Below are 24052 nucleotides of genomic sequence, written 5' to 3' on the forward strand. Positions count from 1 at the left end.
TATTTGTTAAGTGTATGAATTACAGTACAGTCTTAAAAAGAATGCAATACTTTGATGTCAATTGCAAACCAATCTTGCACAATCATTTTGTTAAAAATAAGTCAATTGTGTGAGAAAATAACAAAAATTTTAGATTAAGGCAATGCTTATAATTGGAATTAATGCTACACGAGCCCCATAATCTCTTATAAACCCACTTTATGATTATGATAATAAAGTATTACCCTTTTCACACAGGATGATTCTGTACATTTAAACAATCCTGACAATGACAAAATAATAATAATAATAATAATAATAATAATAATAATAGCTTTGTTTATAACTGGCATAATAAAATATAAGGTACAATGCAATATAATAGCCTAGTATAAATATAATGAATAAAAGGCCTTAATGAATAACTCATCCTACAAATGCATTTAAAAATCTCTTTACCTTTCTAAAACACCCACGTGAAACTTTAATACATACAAAACATTGAACTTGTACCAGCTCCCAGGTTATAAGCAAACTGTATTTGGAGCAGATTACAGAATAAAGTTTGATCAAGCAGGGCTGTGCAGATACTAGAACAAGCAGTGCAAAGCAATGATCGCAGGGACATCATCTCATTCCCAAGGTTTCAAAATCAGAAGAAGAAGAGGTAGATTTCATGAGGGAACCTCTCTCAAACATTTGCAGAGCAGATAAATCAGTTGCTTTCTTAGAAAGAAAAGACACATCCTGAACACCGTTCACCTTGTGAAAAAAAGGGGGGGGGGGGGAAATGGGGGGAGCTAATTAAACCTATACCTTAAATATTCACTCATTAAATCAAGATTTTCCTGTACAATATATATAAAATAGATGGTGAGATAAATGGTGAGAATACATTACCATTAAATTTATTTCTTTATTATTTAAATAAATTAATACTTTCATGTAGCAAGGATGCATTTAACTGATCAAAAGTGTCAGTAAAGACTTTTACATTGTTCCAAAAAAAATTATTTCCAATAAAAGCTGTTCTTTAATAATATTAAGCAGCATAATGGGTTTTCAACATTGATAATAAGAAATGTTTATTTAGCAGCAAATCAGCATGAATGATTTCTGAAGGATCTTGTGACACTGAAGATTGCAGTAAATTCAAGAATCAAAAGAAAAATATATTAAAATGTAAAAATATTTTACAATATTACAGATTTACAATTTTTTGATCAAATACAGTCATGAGATACTTTTTTGGAAAAACGTAGATCTGCCTGCCAGTTCCCTCTTCAGACATGGTTTAAATGAAGTAAAACGCTCTACAGCCTTATAACCCTGCAGGAACAAAAAGAGAGAATTATTCATTACTTCAGTAGTTGACAAAATGACTATTAAAAAAAATCCTAATTTGTTATTATCAACAAACAATAACTAGCTATATTAAATGGATTTTTTTTTTTTTTTTAATTCATAAAAAATATTTTTTACAAGAAACAACAACAACAACAAAATAATAATGCTGTTATGCCTAGTAGAATATCCGAAGAAAATGTTATGTTTACTTGACAGTGGGTTTAGAACTAGTCCTAATAATAATGAAAAACCTACAGGGAGCTATAGGTTTCATTGTTCAGATATACATAATTAACACTAGGTGGCGCTACAGCTGCACTGCTACTGTCCTTATATCACAATGAAATTTGAAAGCACAAAAGGATGATGCACCGCTCTTCCCCTACACCTCTTTCTTCCCTTGCCTCCACGGTGCAGCCGGTCCTTCATGATACCAGTGAACTCTTTGTAACTGAGCTGATCATCATGATCCACAACAAATATCTTGAAGATGGTGTTAACCAGGTGACGGGTCAGCTTGAGGCCTGTTGCGACATATACCGCACGAGCAAACTCATCTGGAAGGCAGAAAAAGACAAACACACACATTCATAAATCACATTCATTCTTAATTTGTAATACATTTTGAGGATACAATGGCAGGTCAAAACCATTTTTTTTGGGGGGGGGGGGGGGGGGGGGGGTAAATAAATAAATAATTAGAATTTTTCTATTTCAAAATATTTTCCATTTGCTTTAAAACTATTTAGGTGTATTTATTTAAGTGAAACACTGATTTCAAAAACTGGTATTAATTTTTTTCTTTTAAAATTAGATTTTAAGTCCCAGACTTGCATTTTACATTTTCATTAATCAGTGGTATTTGTGAATTCAAATTTGTGTTTCAAAGATGAATGAAGGGTGTGGAATGAAATAAGGGTGAGTAATCAATGACAGAATTGTAATTTTTGGGTGAACTATCCCTATTAAGTATTAGTAAGTATTTCACCTTGTCCAATGGAACGACAGGCAAAGCTGAACATCTGTATGGCAATGGCAAAGTCTTCAAGGTTATTGAGGAACTGGAAGAAAGACCTGAACTCATCAAAGGTGATGCCCTGATCATGAAACAAAAGAAAAGTGATAGGAAATAGTGGGAAATTATATCTTAAAATCTGAGATATTCAATCAAACAGACAGAGCTGCCATCTGTGAGTGACATGACATCATGCAGAATACACAAGCAGTTCTCATTTCATATACAACCAAATCTGTACCGAACAGACAAATGCATCGATGGACAAAAAGAAATCAACATTTTTATAGACTGTATGCACAAGGACTCCGATGCTGTGCCGCTCATGCTTGTTTGATGATGTGTGTGCACAACACAGCACACAATGACACATGCAATGATGAAAGGCATGAGTCATTTTACAGCACAATGTCATAAAATTGTCAGCCAAAAACCATGACATCATAGACTGGAAGCAATAGATAACTTAGAATTTGACTGACAACACAATACAAGAATGTCTTAAAAACACTGCTCAAAAATCTGGAGTCAGTATGATTTTTTAAAAGAAGTCTCCTATTCTGCATTTATTTGAATGAAAATAGCAATACTGTGAATTACTAATATCTATTTATATATTTATTTGAATATATTTGAAAATGTAATTTATTCCTGTGATGCAAAGCTGCATATTTTGTCGCATGAACCTTCAGATATCATTCTAATATGGTGATTTGATGTTCAGGAAATATTTATCATCAGTGTGGAAAACAGTTGTGCTATTTAATATTTGAAACAGAAAATTTTGCAATAATGAAAAAATCCTGGCCCCCAAAGTTTTGCTAAGTATTGTACAGTACATTTAACCCCAAAATAATTTGTCGCCATTCACCCTGAAGACCTGCATATCTTTGTACTGCGAAACAATTTGAAGTACTTTATATCCAAATGACATTTGACCTGAATGACCTCCACTGTATGGACAAAAAACACCCAAGACGTTTTCCAAAATATCGTCTTTTGTGTTCCACAGAAGAAAGAAAAGTAAACAAGTATGTCACGAGGGTGAGTAATTTATGATACTTTTTTCTTTTCTTTCTTTCTTTCTTTCTTTTTTTTTGCATTTTGGAATTGGGTGAACCAAAACCTGCAGCATATTGTCCTGCCTGTCAAAACAAAAATCTAGTTATTAAATCTTTCACCCGAGGGTGTCAGATGTATTAACACAGACCTGCTTTTTGGTTGCAAAAAAGATAAATGGTTATTATGTAGCTAATACCTTAAACACAGGAAAGTCTTGTCACAGGTACGGTAATCCACATAAACCTCTCTGGTGAGTATTTAACATAGTTCTAGTTACATATTAGGCTTAACTGTTGGATAGGTTTGATATTTAAAGCTGGATTTTGTTGGATTGAGTTGGAAAACCATAAAATGCCATAAAGGTGAGTTTAGGGGTCTATTCCGTGGGAATTCCAGAGGAGGGTGAAGTCATTCTAGCCAAATGTACAAACTGCTCAAAAAGGGGCCCCAAAACCTGATATCCTCAACACAAACAGTTCCCTCAGATGGGATGGGAAAGAGCTAAAAGAGAGCAGTCAGGCATGGAGAAACCGACATCAGGTGACCCTCTAGATGGACAGCATCACAATCTGTATTCAAACACAAACTTTGCCCCAAGCACATACTCACCACACCTACACAACTACAGTGGGCCAGAAAGGGATTTGAACACTTCACTTAAAAATAAAGGAATTTCATATATTGATACTTGATCCTTTATACAAACATGGTAATATTAAGAAAAATGACTATCCACAGGATGAAAGAGTTACATTAGTTGTGGATAGAACAAATTTGTGTATATGTGTAAATTTAATTTGTAGGTCTATTTTTAATAATATAATTGAATTAAATTTAAATTAAAAATTTAATTTAATTTAATTTAATTTAATTTAATTTAATTTAATTTAATTTAATTTAATTTAATTTAATTTAATTTAATTTAATAATTGAATTTCCTTGTATAGGGCACAGAAGTGTTGAATTAAAAACTTTCTTGTACATGTAAAGCTGTTTGGAGGAGGGGAAACATGAGTCGTTTGAAGGGGTGAAAGTGTGAGCGTGGGGGAGAAGTTAGTGGCTAGGTGACAATACTCATTACCTTCTCATTAGGTATGCACTCTCGCACTCAATCTCTAACATCTCAGTTTGCAGATTATCCATGAATCTGAAAGACCAATGACCGCAATAAAAGTCAGAGTGGAAAGAATTAAAAATGTCGATGGTGTTTGCCCATGTAAAAATAACCTCTATGTGCTATGTTGTTGCTCCAGGTGGTTTCTATGATATTTGATATTTTACTTTTTCACCTGTTTCATTATCAACAAGAAAAAAACAAAAATGTTGCACAACACAGCAAAAATGTTTGAAGTTTAACGTACATTTATGTGGAGCAATGAAATGGAACTTTCTGTCATTTGTAGTGACTGGCTATGATAAATGTACCTTTTACATTTATACTACCATTTAAAAGTTTGGGGTCTGTAAGTCTTTTTACATTTTTATTCAATAAAGAAATGAAAATGTTTATTCAGTAAGGATATATTAAATTGAACAAAATAGTAAAACATTGACGATCTTACAAAACATATATATATCAATATAATGAAAGTTAATCAGCATATTAGAATGATGAAACCAAAGACTGTAGTCTTATATTAAAATAAAAAAAGTTATTTTACATTGTAATAATATTTTATGTCAATACTGTTTCTGTTGTATTTTGCAGCTGTAGTGAGCATGAGACATGTCTTTAAAGACTTTTTTCATTTTATCATGCCACATCCAGCTTTCATGCGACAGCATTTCCTTCTACCTGCTTGATGGACATTAGTTGTCATGCATCCATCCTTGCCAAATGGAGATTAATAAATGTCATGTTTTTAGAGCTTTTTTTTTAAATTGTCATACGTGTAGAAGTCCTCAAACGTTAGCTCAGCCTTCCCCTTCTTGCCAAAGAAGTGCACAAGCAGAGTGCTGTCAATCATCATGTTCTCATTGACACGCTGTGATTGGTGAGGAGCGGCAGTAAAGAGAGCAAAACAAGAAAGAAGTAACTATGACAAAATCCTTGTGTCTGAATAAGAAATCAGTCTATCACAGGCTTGCGTATCCATTCAGAGAACCAGCCATCCAGAGCCTAAAGTTGTGCATTCATTTATCTTTTCTCTCCTGAGCCTACAGAGGACATGTTTTGAGAAGACGTGCATTAGAATGGCATAAAGATTGTATATAAGACTGAAAAAGAAACACAACAAAGATGCAATTGTACACAGAAATGCACACAAACATGCCAGATGTGTACACTTATATAGACTCCCTGTGTACATCTGTTTTATTTAATTACCGCTGAATGTGTTTTAAGAGAGCCGTTCACTAAAATCGTTTGTAAGGACTGGACATGAATACCAGGTGTACACAGTGTCAAGCCAAGGGAAATGTAGAGCACATAGACCAAGACATGACAACAAAAGATATACAAAGCATCCATATCGCATGCAATTCCCCAGCAAACGTTCAAGAGATTTGTGAAGGAAATGCTCACATGTAAGCAAATCCCACCTTTACTTCTCTGGAATTAATCTTCAGATTGTTTAAACTGTTTAAAGCTAATGTTCAAAATCAATTTGAGCGATCTTTTAAGTATCATGATTCCTTTTTCAAGCATGTTAAAAACATTAATAAAAAACACCATATTGCAACATTGTACATAATTATATACATACAGACGAGTTTATGGTGAGGAACATTATTAGTGTGATGCATATGTAAGTGTAGGTATACACAGGAATGGATCAAGTCCAAACTTCATTTTTTCTTGGTATTTTGCTCATGCATTTTTTGTTTTCACCCTATTACTTTGTTCGCTGATGGTCATAATTATGGCAGGCCGGCATAAAAGTCATGTGACTGAAACAGATGGATTGATAAATGAATCTTTCTTTTATCTAAAACATTTACAGCTGTTTTTTTTTTTTCACAATTTCATCATCAATCTGCTGGAAGTGTGACATCACAACACTGTGGTTACAGGAAACCATTAATGTGAGGTCATCATTCCATGTAGTACCACAGCCGGGCCCACAGTGTGACTTAGACATTGCCTGAAGCGTTTTACTCTTTGATCTAAAAACAGCGATAAAAACAGTCATTACTGCTGTCGACTTTTAAGATGAGTAACCCCAATCACACTTCCACACATGCTAGCATGCGCCCTTTAGCCCACAGATACACAATGTCTGGTACCCTGCAGTTGTCAACTCAGACAAACAGACCTGTCTAACTGCTGTGTCATCTGAGGAAGCCAAGCTGAAATGACCCTTTCATTGTGAAAAACAGACTAAGTAAATACAGGGCATCTGTACACAGCTCTCCATAATCATTAAACTCCTGCTTCCTACTGACGCCCTCTATTAGCCATCAGATCACAAACACACCATCAGGATGAGCAGACTTATTCTGAATCAGTGCATAAACAAAGGCCTTTAATGTGCCTCACCACTGAGAGCTTACAATATGAGCTTGTTATGATTCACAGTCGATTAAATGCAAAAACTGCACATGCAAAAAAAAATCTGAAATCGATAAGCAGAGATGACAAAAAACTGTTAATGATGAAGTATTAAAAAAAGACAGCAATTCTCTGCAAAATTCTCTGTAAAAAATCATATTAAACCTGAAACCTAAACCGGTCTTTTTATTGTTTCTTAGTATTCAGCATAATCAAAACTTCCTTTTGAAATATGGCATATATTTACAAATTATACACACATAAATGAATAAAAAAAAATTAAACCTATATAGTAATAATATATAAAAAAAAATATTAAACTAAAATTAAAATGTAATGCAACTATTTACAGGTAATTCAAAAATAAATAAAACTAAAATGTAAATGGAACAAAAATATATATTTAATAATTAAACCTATCTTTATCTTTTTTCGAAAGGTACACTTTAATATTGACTCTTTAGGTACAACTTTTGAACCTTTTTTTTTGAGGGTGTATATAAAAGTATATATAAAATGTATAGCATTATTATGTAAAAATAATACTAAATGAACACTGAAAGAACCCCCCCCCCCACACACACACACAAACACACAGTCTAATGTTTTTCTTATCAGATGAATTTATAGTAACAAACATCTCTTGTCGTGTTTTTATTTATTTTGAATGGCGCATCAAAAACATATTTTCTAGCAGATCAGCAGTTGATAAAATACACAATAAGAAACTGATTTTTTTTTTATTTTTATTAAATAAAAGAATATTCCAGGGTTATTAAATGACAATGATGTTTTATAAGGTAAAAGGAGGAATGACAGATATGATGTACCTTTTTTTACCGGTGAGAACACTGTGTTAGGGATAGCTAGGGATGAATAAAAACATGGAATGAGACAGGAGGACAGAGGGCTATGGTTGTACCTCTGCCAGGTCAGAAAACAGGGCTTGGCTCGCACCACGTCTCAGCATGTCCCAGAAGCTCCTGGGCACTAACTCCTGACTCTCTTTTTTTTAGCACCTGCACAGGGTTTAGCATGAGATGGAAAGTTGTTATCATGTTAGTTTCTTGACATGGTTAATAAGAGGATGTGTTGGGTGGTCTCTCAGTCATTTTCTCAACCATGAAAAACATATAGCAAATTCAGCAACCTAAACCAGTCAAATATACTGTATAAGGATTAATATGAAGACTAGGAGAGGGAACTTGTTGATGTTAGCCAAATGCTAATTGTATGTGGTTATATGGTGTGTAGTTTGTGTGTGTATGTGTGTGTGTGTGTGTGATACACATTGACCATGATATCGGCAGAATAACTGCTTCTGAACTTTTGAGTAATTAAAACAAATGACTTCATATGTGCTTCACAACATGGCAGCACATTCAAGTATTCAACAATTGACACATCAGGATAAGGAAAACAGGAAATATATTTCTCACATCAGTCTTGTGCTGTAAGGAGTCACTATAATGGACCAAGGTCTTTCAATCTGTCTCTCTTTCTGTACCAGATTCACTGATATACAAAAGCATTTGTGCAGGAGTTAAAGGTGAAAGTGGAATTATGTGTTTTTGTGTGGACAGAATTGTCCACTAAAGTGAGCTAAATTTGACAGAAGTCCCAACAGGGATATTTTGAATTTAGAAACATTACACAGTGAACAAGAGAGATGTAATACAAGTGATTTAACGTAAGTGAATGTGAAAGACTCCAGAGCTAACTCAATAGAAAACACATTTTACACAAACAACTTCACCCACTCTTACCCTAACCTGTTCTTTATAGCCCACTGATGAAGTTTGTAACTGACACGCTGTGTTTAAAGAAACTAAAATCAATGAGAATCAAATTAGACTGATTGTGGCAAAACACACACATGCTCTCTGACCTCTGAGGTCCACTCCACCTCCCTCCACATTTTCATTCAGTCATCTGCAGATCTCTCTCATTTACCCATCATCCAAAATTCACACAGAGGTTATAGTTCACAGGTCAGAGAGCTGGGGGAGATACATACGCTGTTTAAAGGGACAACCTGATATCCACAGAGCTGTATACTCTACACAGAGACGAAAGGAGAGGATACAGCATGCGGAAGAGGAGAGGAAGGAGATAATAACATAAGAAGAGATGGACAAAGACAGGTTAAACATGCAAAGGGTAGAAAGTGGTTTAACCACATGACAGCTGGCACACTTTCGCAAGCCTCCAAGAGAGGATGATGCTCCCTCTCAGACAGCCCTTGATAAACTGGACATGTGAATGAGATAAAAAGTGTTATGCATTCGGGACAGACCAAACAAATATAAGTTTAGAGGAAGTTTACAGTGGGTGGCCAATTGATGTTTTCAGGATATACCGTATTTTCAGGACTATAAGTCGCACTTTTTTTCATAGTTCGGCTGGTCCTGCGACTTATACTCAGGTGCGACTTATTTATCAAAATTAATATGACATGAACTAAGAGAAATGACCTAAGACAAATTAACCAAGAGAAAACATTACCTTCTCCAGCCGCGGGAGGGCGCTCTATGCTGCTCTGTGCTCCTGTAGTCTACACTGAAAACATAGAGCGCCCTCTCGTGGCTGTAGACGGTAATGTTTTCTCTTGGTGCTTGGTTCTAAATAAATGCAACTTATACAGGTCCTTCTCAAAAAATTAGCATATTGTGAAAAAGTTCATTATTTTCCATAATGTAATAATAAAAATTAAACTTTCATATATTTTAGATTCATTGCACACCAACTGAAATATTTCAGGTCTTTTATTGTTTTAATACTGATGATTTTGGCACACAGCTCATGAAAACCCAAAATTCCTATCTCAAAAAAAATTTGCATATTTCATCCGACCAATAAAAGAAAAGTGTTTTTAATACAAAAACAGTCAACCTTCAAATAATTATAAATGAACAAGGAACTCCAAGGCACTCTCAATTACAAAAGTAAAAAAGCCTTTATTATTATGGCTTGGTCACATTAACCTTCTAAAGAACTCCAACGCGTTTCGGCTACATGCCTTCTTCTGGGAGTTAAACAGATCTCAAACAAACAAAGTTTCTTATGAATTAACAGTCCACCAATCAGAAGCCTCCATCTATCAACTGTTGTGCTAAGGTTACAATTGTTAGTACACACAAGAGACAGCAGATGTCATCATTTTCACTTCTTAACAAATCAATTAAGTACACACAAAAACTAACTTCATGAAAGGACTATACCTGTACCCAACACGGTGACCCATAAAAGTAAAATACAAGCATAGTATATAAATTTCAAACCACCATAGAACAACAGAACATCAAAGATATACACTAAGGCCAAGTTCCTCATTCAAGCCTGGATATTTCGTAGCCTGTAGGCGAAATATCCAGAAAGCTTCCCGTTGATTCAGCTACCTTTGCCTATTGCCCTTTCTTAAGGACAAAGGAATGTGGTCAATCCCACAGACCTGTAAGGTGGATTGGTCACTATTGTGATGTTCCATATAGTGTCTTGCCATGGGATAGTTGGTGTTTCCTGTGCGAATTGCGTATTTGTGTTCAGCCAGTCTGTCCAATAAACGCCGCTTAGTTCTTCCTACATAAAAGACTTCACACATAGGACATTCCAATCTATAAATGACAAAGGTAGTTTGGCAGTTTATAAAATGGTTAATAGTGAATTACTTTTGAGAACCAACATCATGAAAAATTTTGGTTTGTCTTACATTAGCACAATCGTTGCAGTGCTGGCATTTGTAAGAACCTCTGGGCCTAGGGCCTAACCATGTTTTTCTTCAAATAATTATGTTCAGTTATGCACTCAATACTTGGTTGGGAATCCTTTTGCAGAAATGACTGCTTCAATGCGGTGTGGCATGGAGGCAATCAGCCTGTGGCACTGCTGAGATGTTATGGAGGACCAGGATGCTTCGATAGCGCCCTTAAGCTCATCCACAGTGTTGGGTCTTGCGTCTCTCAACTTTCTCTTCACAATTTCCCACAGATTCTCTATGGGGTTCAGGTCAGGAGAGTTGGCAGGCCAATTGAGCACAGTAATACCATGGTCAGTAAACCATTTACCAGTGGTTTTGGCACTGTGAGCAGGTGCCAGGTCGTGCTGAAAAACGAAATCTTCATCTCCATAAAGCTTTTCAGCAGATGGAAGCATGAAGTGCTCCAAAATCTCCTGATAGCTAGCTGCATTGACCCTGCCCTTGATAAAACACAGTGGACCAACACCAGCAGCTGACATGGCACCCCAGACCATCACTGACTGTGGGTACTTGACACTGGACTTCAGGCATTTTGGCATTTCCTTCTCCCCAGTCTTCCTCCAGACTCTGGCACCTTGATTTCCGAATGACATGCAAAATTTGCTTTCATCCGAAAAAAGTACTTTGGACCACTGAGCAACAGTCCAGTGCTGCTTCTCTGTAGCCCATTTCCTGCACACGCCTGTGCACGGTGGCTCTGGATGTTTCTACTCCAGACTCAGTCCACTGCTTCTGCAGGTCCCCCAAGGTCTGGAATCGGTCCTTCTCCACAATCTTCCCAAGGGTCCAGTCACCTCTTCTCGTTGTGCAGCGTTTTTTGCCACACTTTTTCCTTCCCACAGACTTACCATTGAGGTGCCTTGATACAGCACTCTGGGAACAGCCTATTCATTCAGAAATTTTCTGTGTCTTACCCTCTAACTTGAGGGTGTCAATGATGGCCTTCTGGACAGCAGTCAGGTCGGCAGTCTTACCCATGATTGCGGTTTTGAATGAACCAGGCTGGGAGTTTTTAAAAGCCTCAGGAAGCCTCTTTTGCAGGTGTTTAGAGTTAATTAGTTGATTCAGATGATTAGGTTAATAGCTCATTTAGAGAACCTTTTCATGATATGCAAATTTTTTGAGATAGGAATTTTGGGTTTTCATGAGCTTTATGCCAAAATCATCAGTATTAAAACAATAAAAGACCTGAAATATTTCAGTTGGTGTGCAATGAATCTAAAATATATGAAAGTTTATTTTTTATCATTACATTATGGAAAATAATGAACTTTTTCACAATATTTGAGAAGGACCTGTATATAGGGATGGGCACACACACACACACACACCACAACGAGTGCGGCCCATGCAAAGACATAACAGTATGAAAACTACCGCTTAATAATAAAGAGTGACGATAATGAAAAGATTTGCGTAATAATGCACATTTTATCTTACCAAACATTTCTAATTTGCGATATTATTAAGACGTTTGTCTGTGAAAACTGTGAGATCTCATGCATGCTACAGGGGGCTGTCTGTCAGTCACATACACACACAACAAGAACGAGCGCTGCTCACGCACACGCATAAGGGGCCGTTCACATATCGCGTCTTTTGCGTGCTCAAGTTCGTTATTTCAAATGTAGGAGCGCGGTATGCGCGCTCACAATGGAAGCGACGCGGTCGCTTTTAATGATTTGGCACAACAAACTACAAGCTTTATAAAGACAGTAACTGTATCTCTATTAATCCCTTTCTGACTAAATAAATTTGCTCCAATCAGATAATGCCAACACCTCAATAATTATTAACACTTAAATACTGTTTATATTTAAATACTGTTTATGACACTTTCTATTGTAAACAAAGATTTTTATCCCCCCCAACAAATGGTTCAGGGACAGGAGGAAAACATTTCTGAAAATGTTGATCATCATGTTCAAGAGTTTTTATAAATGTGCAAATATGTAACGTTACTATTTTTATACAGGATTGTGATTTTTTATTTACATTTTGGTAGAACTGGGACTGTAAAACAGATTACAATATTATCATAAACTAAATTCCTGAAAAAAATAATGGTCGGTTAAAATATTATTTTTAAAAACAAACATCTATGGACAGAATCAATACTCTATCAACTCACCACAAGAAATTCCCCATATCCACCATCTGGTTACCGTCAGCATCAAACATGTTAAAGGCAATCTTAAAGCCTGCATGAGGCTCTGAAGAACAGTTGAGAAAAGAATGTCATATTATTATAATAAGCTGCGGCATGAATTTAACCAAAGATTAGATTTGATATATATCATCAAGCACTGGAAATGTTGCAGTCAATTTGCCAACCACCATTAAACATTCAACCACTAGGTGGCTTAATCAGAGGCCAGGCCCACATTTCTATGAACCTGTTATCGCACTGAAAACTTGCAATACACTTTAGCTTTCATCACTCTCTTCAGATGTTTTTGAACCCGTCAAGAGCAACATGTCTTCACTTTGTTATGTTGCCCAAGTAACAGCAGCAGTGAGAACATGCGTGTTTCTGTTACCACTAGCTTAATCAGACAACTCTGCACGAATGTAAAATCATAAACTAGATTTACTTAACAACCTCAGTTATTATTCCTAAACACTGAATGGAGATCACATGAAGACTTTTAATCATGCCTCCTGCGTTGCAGATTTTTTTATCTTAAAAAAAAAAAATAAAATAAAAAAAAGTTTCAGATTAGATCTCATGACACCAAAGTTTGAGATTTCAGTATGAACATGGAATTCTTCCATCAAGTTATCTTGGCTATTCTATCCATATGCACATATCTCAGTTAGTGTAATACAACATAGGTGTCATTTGTGTCTATGATAAATGTGCATGGAACTTTATATGTGCACAAGGCAAAATGCATACTTTACAAATGCAATATTTAATTTACATTTTTCTCCCCCACTAGTTAAATTTTGTGATATGAAATACTGAATTACTGATATATAAGAATCTAAAATAGTTATGCGAGACACCAAAAAACTGACAATTGGAGATAAACACTAGGAAATGTGTAAATTTAGGAATATTCTTTTGTTTAAACAAATATATTTTTTATATTTCTTCCAGATCATTTTATAAGAAACATTTGACATTTAAATAAGATATTCCTAAGAACTCTGCAACCTGAGAAGTAAAATCTTCCTTTTAAATAAAGTCAAGTCTGAAGCCTTGCGAGCCACACTAGACGTAAAACCTCCATGGACTAGATGATCTTTAATTCATGCTTAAAATAGGATACATGCATATTGTGCTTATTTAAAAAAAGAGGGGCAAAGAAAAAATAAAGCATGGGATAAGAATGCAAGTTTAAGGGAGGGAGACAGAGGGATAGAGGTCATATACTCACTTGTCAGAATGCAGAGCCGAAAGAGATACTCAGTGTAAGCGATGATGCCTGAAAAAGAAAAAATCAAAGGGTCACATCCATTCTCCTAATGTACAGTTACACACTAACAACCTACAAATGGCCTCGTCTTCCCTTTTTATAATCTCTCCTTTTTCTTTGACTCTTTGTCTAAACTGAAACCTCCGGAGGCGGCTCATCTGAAGCTTGGATTAAAATGTTTACTGATTTTCAAAGCTAGGGGCCTCCAGAGATAGATGGAGTCACATACCCCTTTCCCTTCTGCTCCAAAAAATGGACAAGTAATACCCACTTTCATGATGATAACATCTAAAAAGGTGCCTCTCAGCTAAAGTGTCCGTCTTCATTTAGGCAATATTTGCCCTGCGTTTGGCCCACACACTCAAGCTGAAGACTTTGACACTGTGAGTGACCGCCATGGAGACGGAGGATGCGTTCAAAGGCTTCTGTTTGGATAAGGGTGTTCTAGACGCATCCGTCAGGACCAGGAGACAAGCCCCATTTAGACAGGGAACTGTCCTTGCTTTTGTTAGACTCGTGAGAAAAGCGGCAAAGTATAGAACGAAGGAAAGAGAGAGTAAGAGAAAAAGCCAAAAAGAGACAAAGCGAGGTGGGCTGATGGAAAGATGGAAGTTGTGTTATGTAAAGGCTCTGGGGGAGGGCAGAGAGAAGGGGTACATTTCCCTACACCTCCACTGAAAGTATTCCTCTCCACAGCTTCTGTGTGAAGGGGGACATGGAGACAGTAGCAGGCATAGAGATAGTTCAGGGTGAGTGGACTGAGTGTTACGGGACACTGCCTGGGCGCCTTCGGGAGGAAAACCTGACACTGAAAATTCAACCCAACACCTGCAGTCTCACACACTCACTCAAGCAATACAGAGCCATTCAAAAGTCCACTGAGCAAGACAACTCGAGCCAGAAGAGACAATCAGATTAGAACATTTGGGCATAATTACTAGTTTCCTTAGAAGACGTTATTCCCTTTTGCCAGACCAGATGTTTAATTGAAACTGACATCTACTATTGTGTTTCATGGAATAAAACAGGGTTCATAATTGTTTTTAGGCAACTATTCCTTTACAGTACCCTGCCAATTCTGTGGCTGACATTAGAGCTGAAGACTAGGGGTCAAAGGTTATCACTGGAGATCTAAAACAAATTTAAAGACATCAATATATGTCTAAAGCTGCTTTAAACTAGTAAAACATTGCTATTTAGTTGTAGAAATTTTGTTAATGTTTACATGGTGCTTACATATGTAGTAAATCTTTTTTTGAGCAGGTCTCGTTGGCGCTGTTTTACATTCTATTCATTCTTGTTCAACACAGTCTCAATACTTAGCCTGGCTCCTAGAGATGCATTAAGTTTAAATGCTAAATCTGATGTGTTTGTATGAGATGATTCGTACTTTTAAAGGTTCACATACCGAGGGTCCTCAATTTACAATGCAAAAACACTGGCATGAGAAGATTGGTCTGGATCCCGAACTTGATGCATAACAACATCAATGGAAAATATTTTCTATACCTTCTGATTACACTGCAAAAAGTGATGTTCTTCCTTGGTATTTAGGAATTGTTTTTCAGTCATTTTCAAATCAATGTACCTTCAGAAGAAAAATTACAGTATATAAGAATACTTGTTTTCTGAGAAATTGACTAAAACAAAGTGAGTTTATTATTAAAGCAAGAATAAATATCTGCCAGTGTGGTTACAAAATACAGTTAATTCAAAGAGTAAACAAGTTTTCATATTCTTGTTTTAAGCATATATCAAATTTGTTTAATTTCTTAGGAAACAAGAATTCATGTCTTTTTTTTTGCATCTTAAGAAAATGTATCTTAATTTAAGAATGTTTAGATATTTGGATTGGAAAACAAAACAAAAAGGAAGGCATTTAATATATATTTATATATATATATATATATATATATATATATATATATATATATATATATATATATATATATATATATATATATATTTTTTTTTTTTTTTTTTTTTTATTATTATTATTATTTTTTTTATTTGCAGTGCACATTTTAGGGCCTTAATTTTTGGACCTGCATTTTAAGACCTGCAGAAACTTTGGTTGGTTGGTTTATAGCAACTGATAGAATTTTTCCAAACAAACCATTTAAATGGATGAATGACTTTTGACATGAAGCCATGTAAAATATTTGGGAAATGTTTTCTCATAATTTCTTTAAAAAAGCCTGTTTAGTTAGTTATCATATCAATGCATAACTGCATAACTTTTTTATTTTATATTAATAAATTTATTAATTTATGGTTTGCAATAAAATCTAAATAAATAAACAATTTAATAAATAAAATAATGCAAATAAATATTTTTTTAAATAAAATAAAATCTGGAAACAGAACATGTATTTGCTTGTGGGACCAGAACAATCATTAATTTGTATTAATTTCCTAACTATATGGTTTTCTCAAAGTCATACTGAAGTCATACTGAAAGTCATACTTCTCATGCCTTCTTTTAGTTCTACACCAAGATTTCCCTTTAGTTTGCATCCTCTTAGAAACTGCTCCTTAGAGACCTGAGCACATTCACGGATCTTGTTAGCATAGCTTCCACAATTAACATTTGCATGCTATCATTACCACAGCTTGAGATCTGACGCTGTTTCAAACTAAAAGCTTCTTGTGCACGGGCATCTTCTGGATGCATGGCTCCACATCAGTGAAACCAACAAGATAAATGAACTGCCGCCAATTTAAGGTGATGATTTCAAAAACTATAATACAAGGAAGAACAGAATTCAGAGGGATTATTTTTAGAGTCGTGCTGTAGTGTAAGAGGGTGGAGTGTGTGTGTGTGTGTGTGTGTGTATATAATTATCACCACTGGGAATTAGCTGGTGGTGTGAGCAAGTTCTTTTACGTATGCCACAAGCAAATCCTTTAATTGTGGCTGTGCTGCTGAAGAACTGCTTGCTTCTGCTGTTATTTCAACAATATTTAAGTATTAATGCAATTCTGCACCCTGTTTTTAGGTTTCAATCTTCATTTTGGCTAGCAAGCAGGTATTTTGCCCGGAGAATGTATGTTGCACTGGACCTAGCGAGAGAATGAGAGAGAGGAAATGGAAAGAGTGAGAGAGAGCGAGATGTAGAGAGTGAACCAAGCTATTTTTAGGAGTGCTCACAGGAAGTGAAAGCCTCAGGCCTGTGCTTGACTGGTACCTACTGAGAGAGAGCAAGCAAGAAAGAGAAAGAGACAAGAATGGGCAATTCAAACTCTGAAGGACTGGCTTTGATTTCATATGATTCTGTACAGCCACCACTAAACTGAGAAATAATTTTTAGCCCTATTGTTCTCTTCTCATGCTCTTTAAATAAATAAAAAAATAAAATAAAACGATGATGTGGTACACTGATCAGGTCGTAATATCACGGTACATTGATACTAAAGGTTAAATGAATTCTATATTCATATTCCATGGTCTCTACTTGGTATATGAATAGATAATTCAAAGAAGGTCAAGATATTGTGGTGAAGAAACAAACAAACAAACAAAAAAGCATTTTACACTATACTGTTCAAATCAGCATATTAGAATAATTTATATAGGATCATGTGACACTGAGGACTACAATCCCTGCCGGTACCGAGACTCTAATCCACGATCTTTGGGTTACAAGTCAGACTCCCAAACCATTTTACTACATTTTTGATAGATGCATAGATGCAGCCTCATAAACTTTTTTTTTTACGTATGACCCCTGTAAAGTGTTTAATTTCTAATGAGTTGGAATGCAAAACTCACCTTGTTCCCGAAGGTTCCGGAACAGCTTGGATGTTCCTTTCCACACTGGTGGAGTGTCGGACAAGATCTTCTCCAACTCCTGTAAAACATGACAAAACATGCTATATGGGATGAATGATTCACTCTCAGGACTGTACATACAATGAAATGCAAATCTAAATATTACCTATAAATAATAATTGAACTTTGCTATCATATCTACACACCATGCATTACACATACATTTACAACATACCTGTTTGGTGAGGGACCTCCAAGATTTCTTCACTAAGAATAACAGACAGACAGAAACAGAAAAAGGGTGGCCGGTGAGATAAGATCAGGATGGGGGTCTCATACCATAATATTTATCAATCAGACAAAACAACAAGATTTTTGGTTTAGCCTTTTTTCCTTTTTTGAGCAGATGCAGTTCACTGTCAGAGTACAGAGGGAGAGCTGGGCTAAACAGTCTCATGGCAACCAGCCAGGCTCAGTTTGTCCTACAGGCTTTGCTTCAGACACAATGCAACTATCAAAAAAAAAAAAAAAAAAAAAAAAAAAATCGTCCACCAAGACTTTTAGGTCTAGAACATGTCTGGTCGGACACATGGTTATATGGAGATTTTTACTTCAAATACAATGAGCCATCCTTCCTGTCTCCTTGTATTCCTCTGGCCACATCTCCAGTCCTCATGTCACCCCGTAGCAGGACTAAAGCATGTTTACGCAGGTGATCAGAGACCCTGGGTGTCAGAGTCAGTAGGTCTCTTTAATATCTTAAGTTTTTTATTTCAGTGACTTTACCTGTAAACTGTAAATGTCTTAATGACTGGTCCACAGACGCATGTGCAACTAAGTAATAATTAAGCACTTCTGTGGCTCTCTTGCACAGCTTTGATCTTATCCATTAAGACCCGTTAATGATGTTTGTTTCTAATATGTATTAATTAGTCCACTAGCAAATCATTTATTAGATTAAGGCCCAACAACAAACCATTTAATTCATAATGATGTCTTAATTAAACATCAGATCTACATAAAAATTTTAATATTTAACAAAAATGCTGTTTAATGTGCACTATGAAGTACTGGGGACAGTCATATCTTCCATTTATATAGCATGCCTACATAATGATTGTCGTTTTACCATTTTTATCTTATTTAAATAATGTAGTCAAAGAAGGACACCTGGAAATCTCCTTCTTGTTAATTTGTAAGTTGCTTTGGATAAAAGTGTCTGTCATATTAAAATACTTAAATACATAGATTTAGTTATAAAATAAAATATACAATTTAAAATAACTTTTTATACACACAAGTATAAAATATACCCAGATTTAGATTTTATTTATTAAAGCAAAAAATATTTTAATACTTGGATCCCTTATAAAATAACCTTTATAATACAATAAAAGTTACTAAAGTTAAGTATTTGGATTTTTATTTTTTTTGTTATAACATTCAAAATGTTTTTGAATAAGTAATTATCTATGGAATCAATTATCATTTTATATATATATATATATATATATATATATATATATATATATATATATATATATATATATATATATATATATATATATATATATACATTAAAAATAAAAGGTGTTAATATGTTCTGCCCTGTTAAATACACTAATGCATCAAAACATGACCACAGCATTATGCTGTCATTTAGGATAAAGTATTTGTATGGTGTAAAATGACCATAACATTTTAAAGGATCAAACAACACTTGAAAAACACATAGAATTTTATATGTATGAAAATCATAATCCTTTATCTCTATGGACTAGAGTCAAAAGTCAAAGAAATTTGTTATTTAAAGGGTAACACACACAGCACTTAAACTGCAACATTTTACTCCAATCAGGAAAACATTTAGTTACTAAGTGGAACAGTCAGATGAAAACATCTGGCAGCTAATGGAAACCAAACCTGACTGTCTGCCAAAGGAACAAAAATCCCCAAAAATATGTTTAGATGCACGTGCTAAAGAATTCTACTTCGATATGACAGCTCAACGCGGACAGGCTATACAGATTACTGTTTGACAGGTCTCTGTGATACATCACAGATAGGTGCATAACTGTTTTATCCAACCTTAACGCTTAGATATGTGATCTGAAACAGTCACTCGTGAGTCACTGGTCATTTCAGCACCTTGACAGAGGAAAGCGCCCTTCTTCCTGCTGCAGCTTCACACAAATGCGCACTGTCATCCGAGCTTTGACTGTTTGAGTGCACAAGAAAACAATGACAGTAAAAAAAAAAGAGGAAAAGTAATAGGAAATAGAAAAACTACTAAGCAGTGTTACAAGGCACTGAGAACAGGAACAGTCATACCTTATTCTTTGCGGCTACAGCGGGCATCAGAGCCCGACAGCCTATTTCATTTATCGGGGCTTCCCTCCCTCTAAATCCGCTCATTTCTGAGTAATCATAATACAACACCGCTCCTCCGGCAACAACCGCTTTTCCTCAGCGTCTGCATCGGTTATCCTTCACTGGAGAACGAAAAAGCACATTCCGCGGAGCCGACGACAGCAACAAACTATAAAACTATACAACAAAATATGACTCCCAGTCTGCGCACAGCGGCCATTATTGTTGGTATGACAGAATTTGTACAAGATTACCGATTCATACATCGCGAGATTTGTGGTTCCCTCACCGGTATCACCCAGACCAGAGCAGCAGAAAGTCCACTTAGTATGCCATCTCTGCTCATTTTTAAACCTATATGAAAAATGTACATAAAATGTAATGAAAGCGATTGGTAACTCACATGTATGACTATAATTATGGGGCGGGTCTAACTCCCAGACTTGAACCCCTCAAAAGTAGTCAAAATAAAAGTTTGGGTTGTCTCTTTTACAAACAAGTATGCGTTTCAAATAAGTTATATCTATGTTTAATCTATGTTAAAATGAGCTAAACAAGTCGCGTTCAACAGGAAATAATACAAATAATTTTTACTTTTATACTTACACACAGAGATGTATAGTAACGAAGTAGAACTACTTCACTACTGTACTTAAGTACTAAAAGGCGGTATCTGTACTTTACTAGAGTATTGTTTTTTTCTCCTACTTCCACTTTTACTTCGGTACATATTTTCGCTGAGTTTAATACTTTTACTCCGATATTTTTTTTTTATGTGCTGCATCGTTACTCGTTACAATTATAATAATGTTACGAATCATTCCATTACAAACCACTGCCAGAACTGTAGATGGCAGGTTTGATGAAGCTGGCACATCATTGAGCGAATCAAGCGAGACTGCGCGTGCTGACTGAACTGCTGTGAAGAGAGAAATGAACACCGAGCCGAGCCAGATAATGACTCGTTCACGAGTCAAGAACCGGTTGCATCGGTTCTCGGATGACCAGTAACGTTAGTTCTTTCTGACAGTTCGATTCAATAAACCAGTTGAAGAAAACAGTTCACCGATTCTTTTGCGCTCGATGCAATGGCGTCATTGGCGTTGACTGCACATGGGCTCATAACATTAGAATCAGTTCAGAATCAATCACCAAAAGAATCAGTTCGGTTCCAGACGCTCTGTGTGTCGGTTTGCTTCACGCTGAATCACACATGCGCAGTATCATCAGCTCCTCGGTTCACGAATCGGACGCGTCTGACAGAAACGGTTCTTGACTCGTGAACGAGTCATTATCTGGCTCGGCTCGGTGTTCATCTTCAGTTCTCTCTACACATCAGTTCAGTGTACTGTTTGAGTCAATGAATTACTCCGGGGTATTGGTTTGTTTTAACTCAGAGGGAGTGTCAGACACATTAAACAAGTTAACAGCTTAATTCATCTGTGGATTAATGCGTATTGGAGACACGAACTGTTTAAAACGATTCAGTTCGATTTGGTGGACTGTTTCAAAAATATCCGGTTAAATCGAATGATTCGTTCGCGAACCAGATATCACAAACTGCTTTGTTTTTAACTGTCTTACAACAGACACTGAAGAGAAGACAATGCTGAATAAAGTCGTAGTTTTTGCTATTTTTGGACCAAAATGTATTTTCCATGCTTCAAAAAATTCCAAATGACCCTCTGATGTCTTACGGGTTTGAAACAACATGAGGGTGAGTTATTAATGACATCATTTTGCAAATTGGGCTAACTAACCCTAGTAACCGTTTTTTTGTTTACAAGAAGTTACAGTCAAAGGAATTGTGATTGTCCTTTAGGTTAATCATTTGAAATAGTAAAAACAATATGTTCAAACTTTTGACTACTTTCTTTAATAGCTACATAACACAATACTTCTACTTTTACTTTCAGTACTTGAGTAGTAAATTTTAAAATAGACTACTTGCAATACTTAAGTACAAAAATTTTTGAATACTTTAGTACTTCTACTTAAGTGTGGTGCTTAAAGAGCACTTCTACTTCTACTCAAGTCACTTTTTTGATAGAGCACTTGTACTTTTACTCAAGTATGGTTCTCTAGTACTTTATACATCTCTGCTTACACATAACAGATAATATAAACGAACTATAATTTAGAGACGAACCTCAGCAAATGTACTAAAAATGTATATTAGTGACAGAAATTTTTTTTAAGAAGTCTGTACTAAGTAAAAAACTAGGCCTTTTCATGTTTAGACAATTGTAACATCCATTCACACATAGGCTATTTCAACAACCCCTATTGCAGTGTTATTACGCAAACAGTTTCGCCTCTTGCAGTCATTGAAGTCGAATGCGCACATCTGCTTTGCACATCTGGAGTTCGACTCCAAAGTCTGATCAGAGCCTATATGAATCTTTTATGAAAAACGCCAAACTCCTTTGACTTGTTTTAGGATGACAGTTAAGCAAACTGTCAATGTCACAACGAAATCTGGCACATAACTGACATCTCTATTGTAAGTGATCGATCCACTGCGCCTGTGGATTGATCCTGCTCTAGCTGACCACATTGATTTTGGTTTATGGTATTTTTGGAGATCATAAATACTAATGAGCTAAGGGGGACGACGTGGGAGAACGTATCTCTTGAGAGAACAGTTGATAAATCACCTACGTTAAAGTGATCTATCCTGAGATAACAAGGGGTTTGGCCCTTAAATGTTTAGATGATATACAGTTATACTGCAAAAATGATATATACATATACATAGAGACACACACACACACACACAAAACATATATTAGTTAATCAATCATAAAAAAAAATAAAGGAATAAATATTATACTATGAACAAAATGCATTGGCTACATTTAAGAGCAGTCAATTGCGCATCTTTTTTTTAATTCACAAGAAAACATCAGATCAATACCTATTATCTTTCATGTAATATCTACTTTGAGGCATGCACTAAGCTGTTGGGTTGGAAATTTTCTATATCAATCACTCATAGTATCAACGATTTGCCATCAAACAGTTCGTTTCCTTTGTGTTAATGACCCTTCTTTTGTGCGTAATGAATCTTTGATCTCTGATATCTTTGATACTTCATCTCATCTCATGTTATGCTGCACTGTTCAAAGGCACTTCGACATCAGTAAGGGCTGACAGTGCAGTGGTCGCGTTTGCACAGATGTGCAGCTAGGTTGTTTTGACTTTTGCTTCTTTTTTTCTTTTAAAGCCAGTTACATGCACGCTTTATAGGACATATAAATTTACACCTGGCTGAGGCAGCCAAGCGAAGCTTAAATCCAAGAATGACGATACACTTTAAAAAATACCTTTCGAAGTTGTAAGTAAAAGTAGGCTGCGTTTTAGAATATAGAAGTATTTCAGCTTAAGAATTTCACGTTTAATTCAATGAAAAATGTGTCGTTTCTTTTATAATTAATTAACTAGAAAATTTCTAATTGAAAAAAAAAAAAGATTATAATTTTTTTTTTCATCGTGATTTGCGATAACACTTTATGGAACGAACTGCTAATGATAACGCATAGCCTACGCAGATATTACTACACACCTTGAAGTCTTGCCTCTCTCTCTCTCTCTCTCTCTCTCTCTCGTTCTCCATCGAGCACCGCCCCCTTTCTTTTCCTTTTTTCCCCTCCTTGGCTTCCACCTGCTTCACACTAGAGATTCGCCAGAGCGCGTAAACCCCGGGGATCGGAACGGATCGGTACACAGTGAGCATCCCTCTTCTCCATCCAACTGCACTTTTATTTTCCTCGATGCAATGAATGTATGGCTATAGTGATCTCCACAATGTTGCTTTCTGCACTTTTATCATAATCCA

The 24052-nt window shown here is 35.7% G+C and overlaps 1 protein-coding gene across 1 annotated transcript; it reads right to left on the bottom strand.

Moving 5' to 3' along the window:
* Positions 1–1007: 1007 nt before the first annotated feature.
* LOC113107853 (calcium uptake protein 3, mitochondrial-like) lies at positions 1008–18520 on the bottom strand. Its single transcript, XM_026270665.1, has 10 exons — positions 18472–18520; positions 18080–18111; positions 17845–17923; positions 14034–14081; positions 12782–12863; positions 12646–12663; positions 7816–7903; positions 2315–2423; positions 1699–1883; positions 1008–1308 (listed from the first exon to the last, which is right to left on the bottom strand). The coding sequence occupies exons 1-10, from the start codon at positions 18518–18520 to the stop codon at positions 1213–1215; spliced, it is 786 nt and encodes a 261-aa protein (XP_026126450.1). The 3' UTR covers positions 1008–1212.
* Between the last annotated feature and the right edge of the window lie 5532 nt (positions 18521–24052).

This window comes from Carassius auratus, chromosome 1, assembly GCF_003368295.1.
Source record: "Carassius auratus strain Wakin chromosome 1, ASM336829v1, whole genome shotgun sequence".
NCBI classification, from domain to species: domain Eukaryota; kingdom Metazoa; phylum Chordata; class Actinopteri; order Cypriniformes; family Cyprinidae; genus Carassius; species Carassius auratus.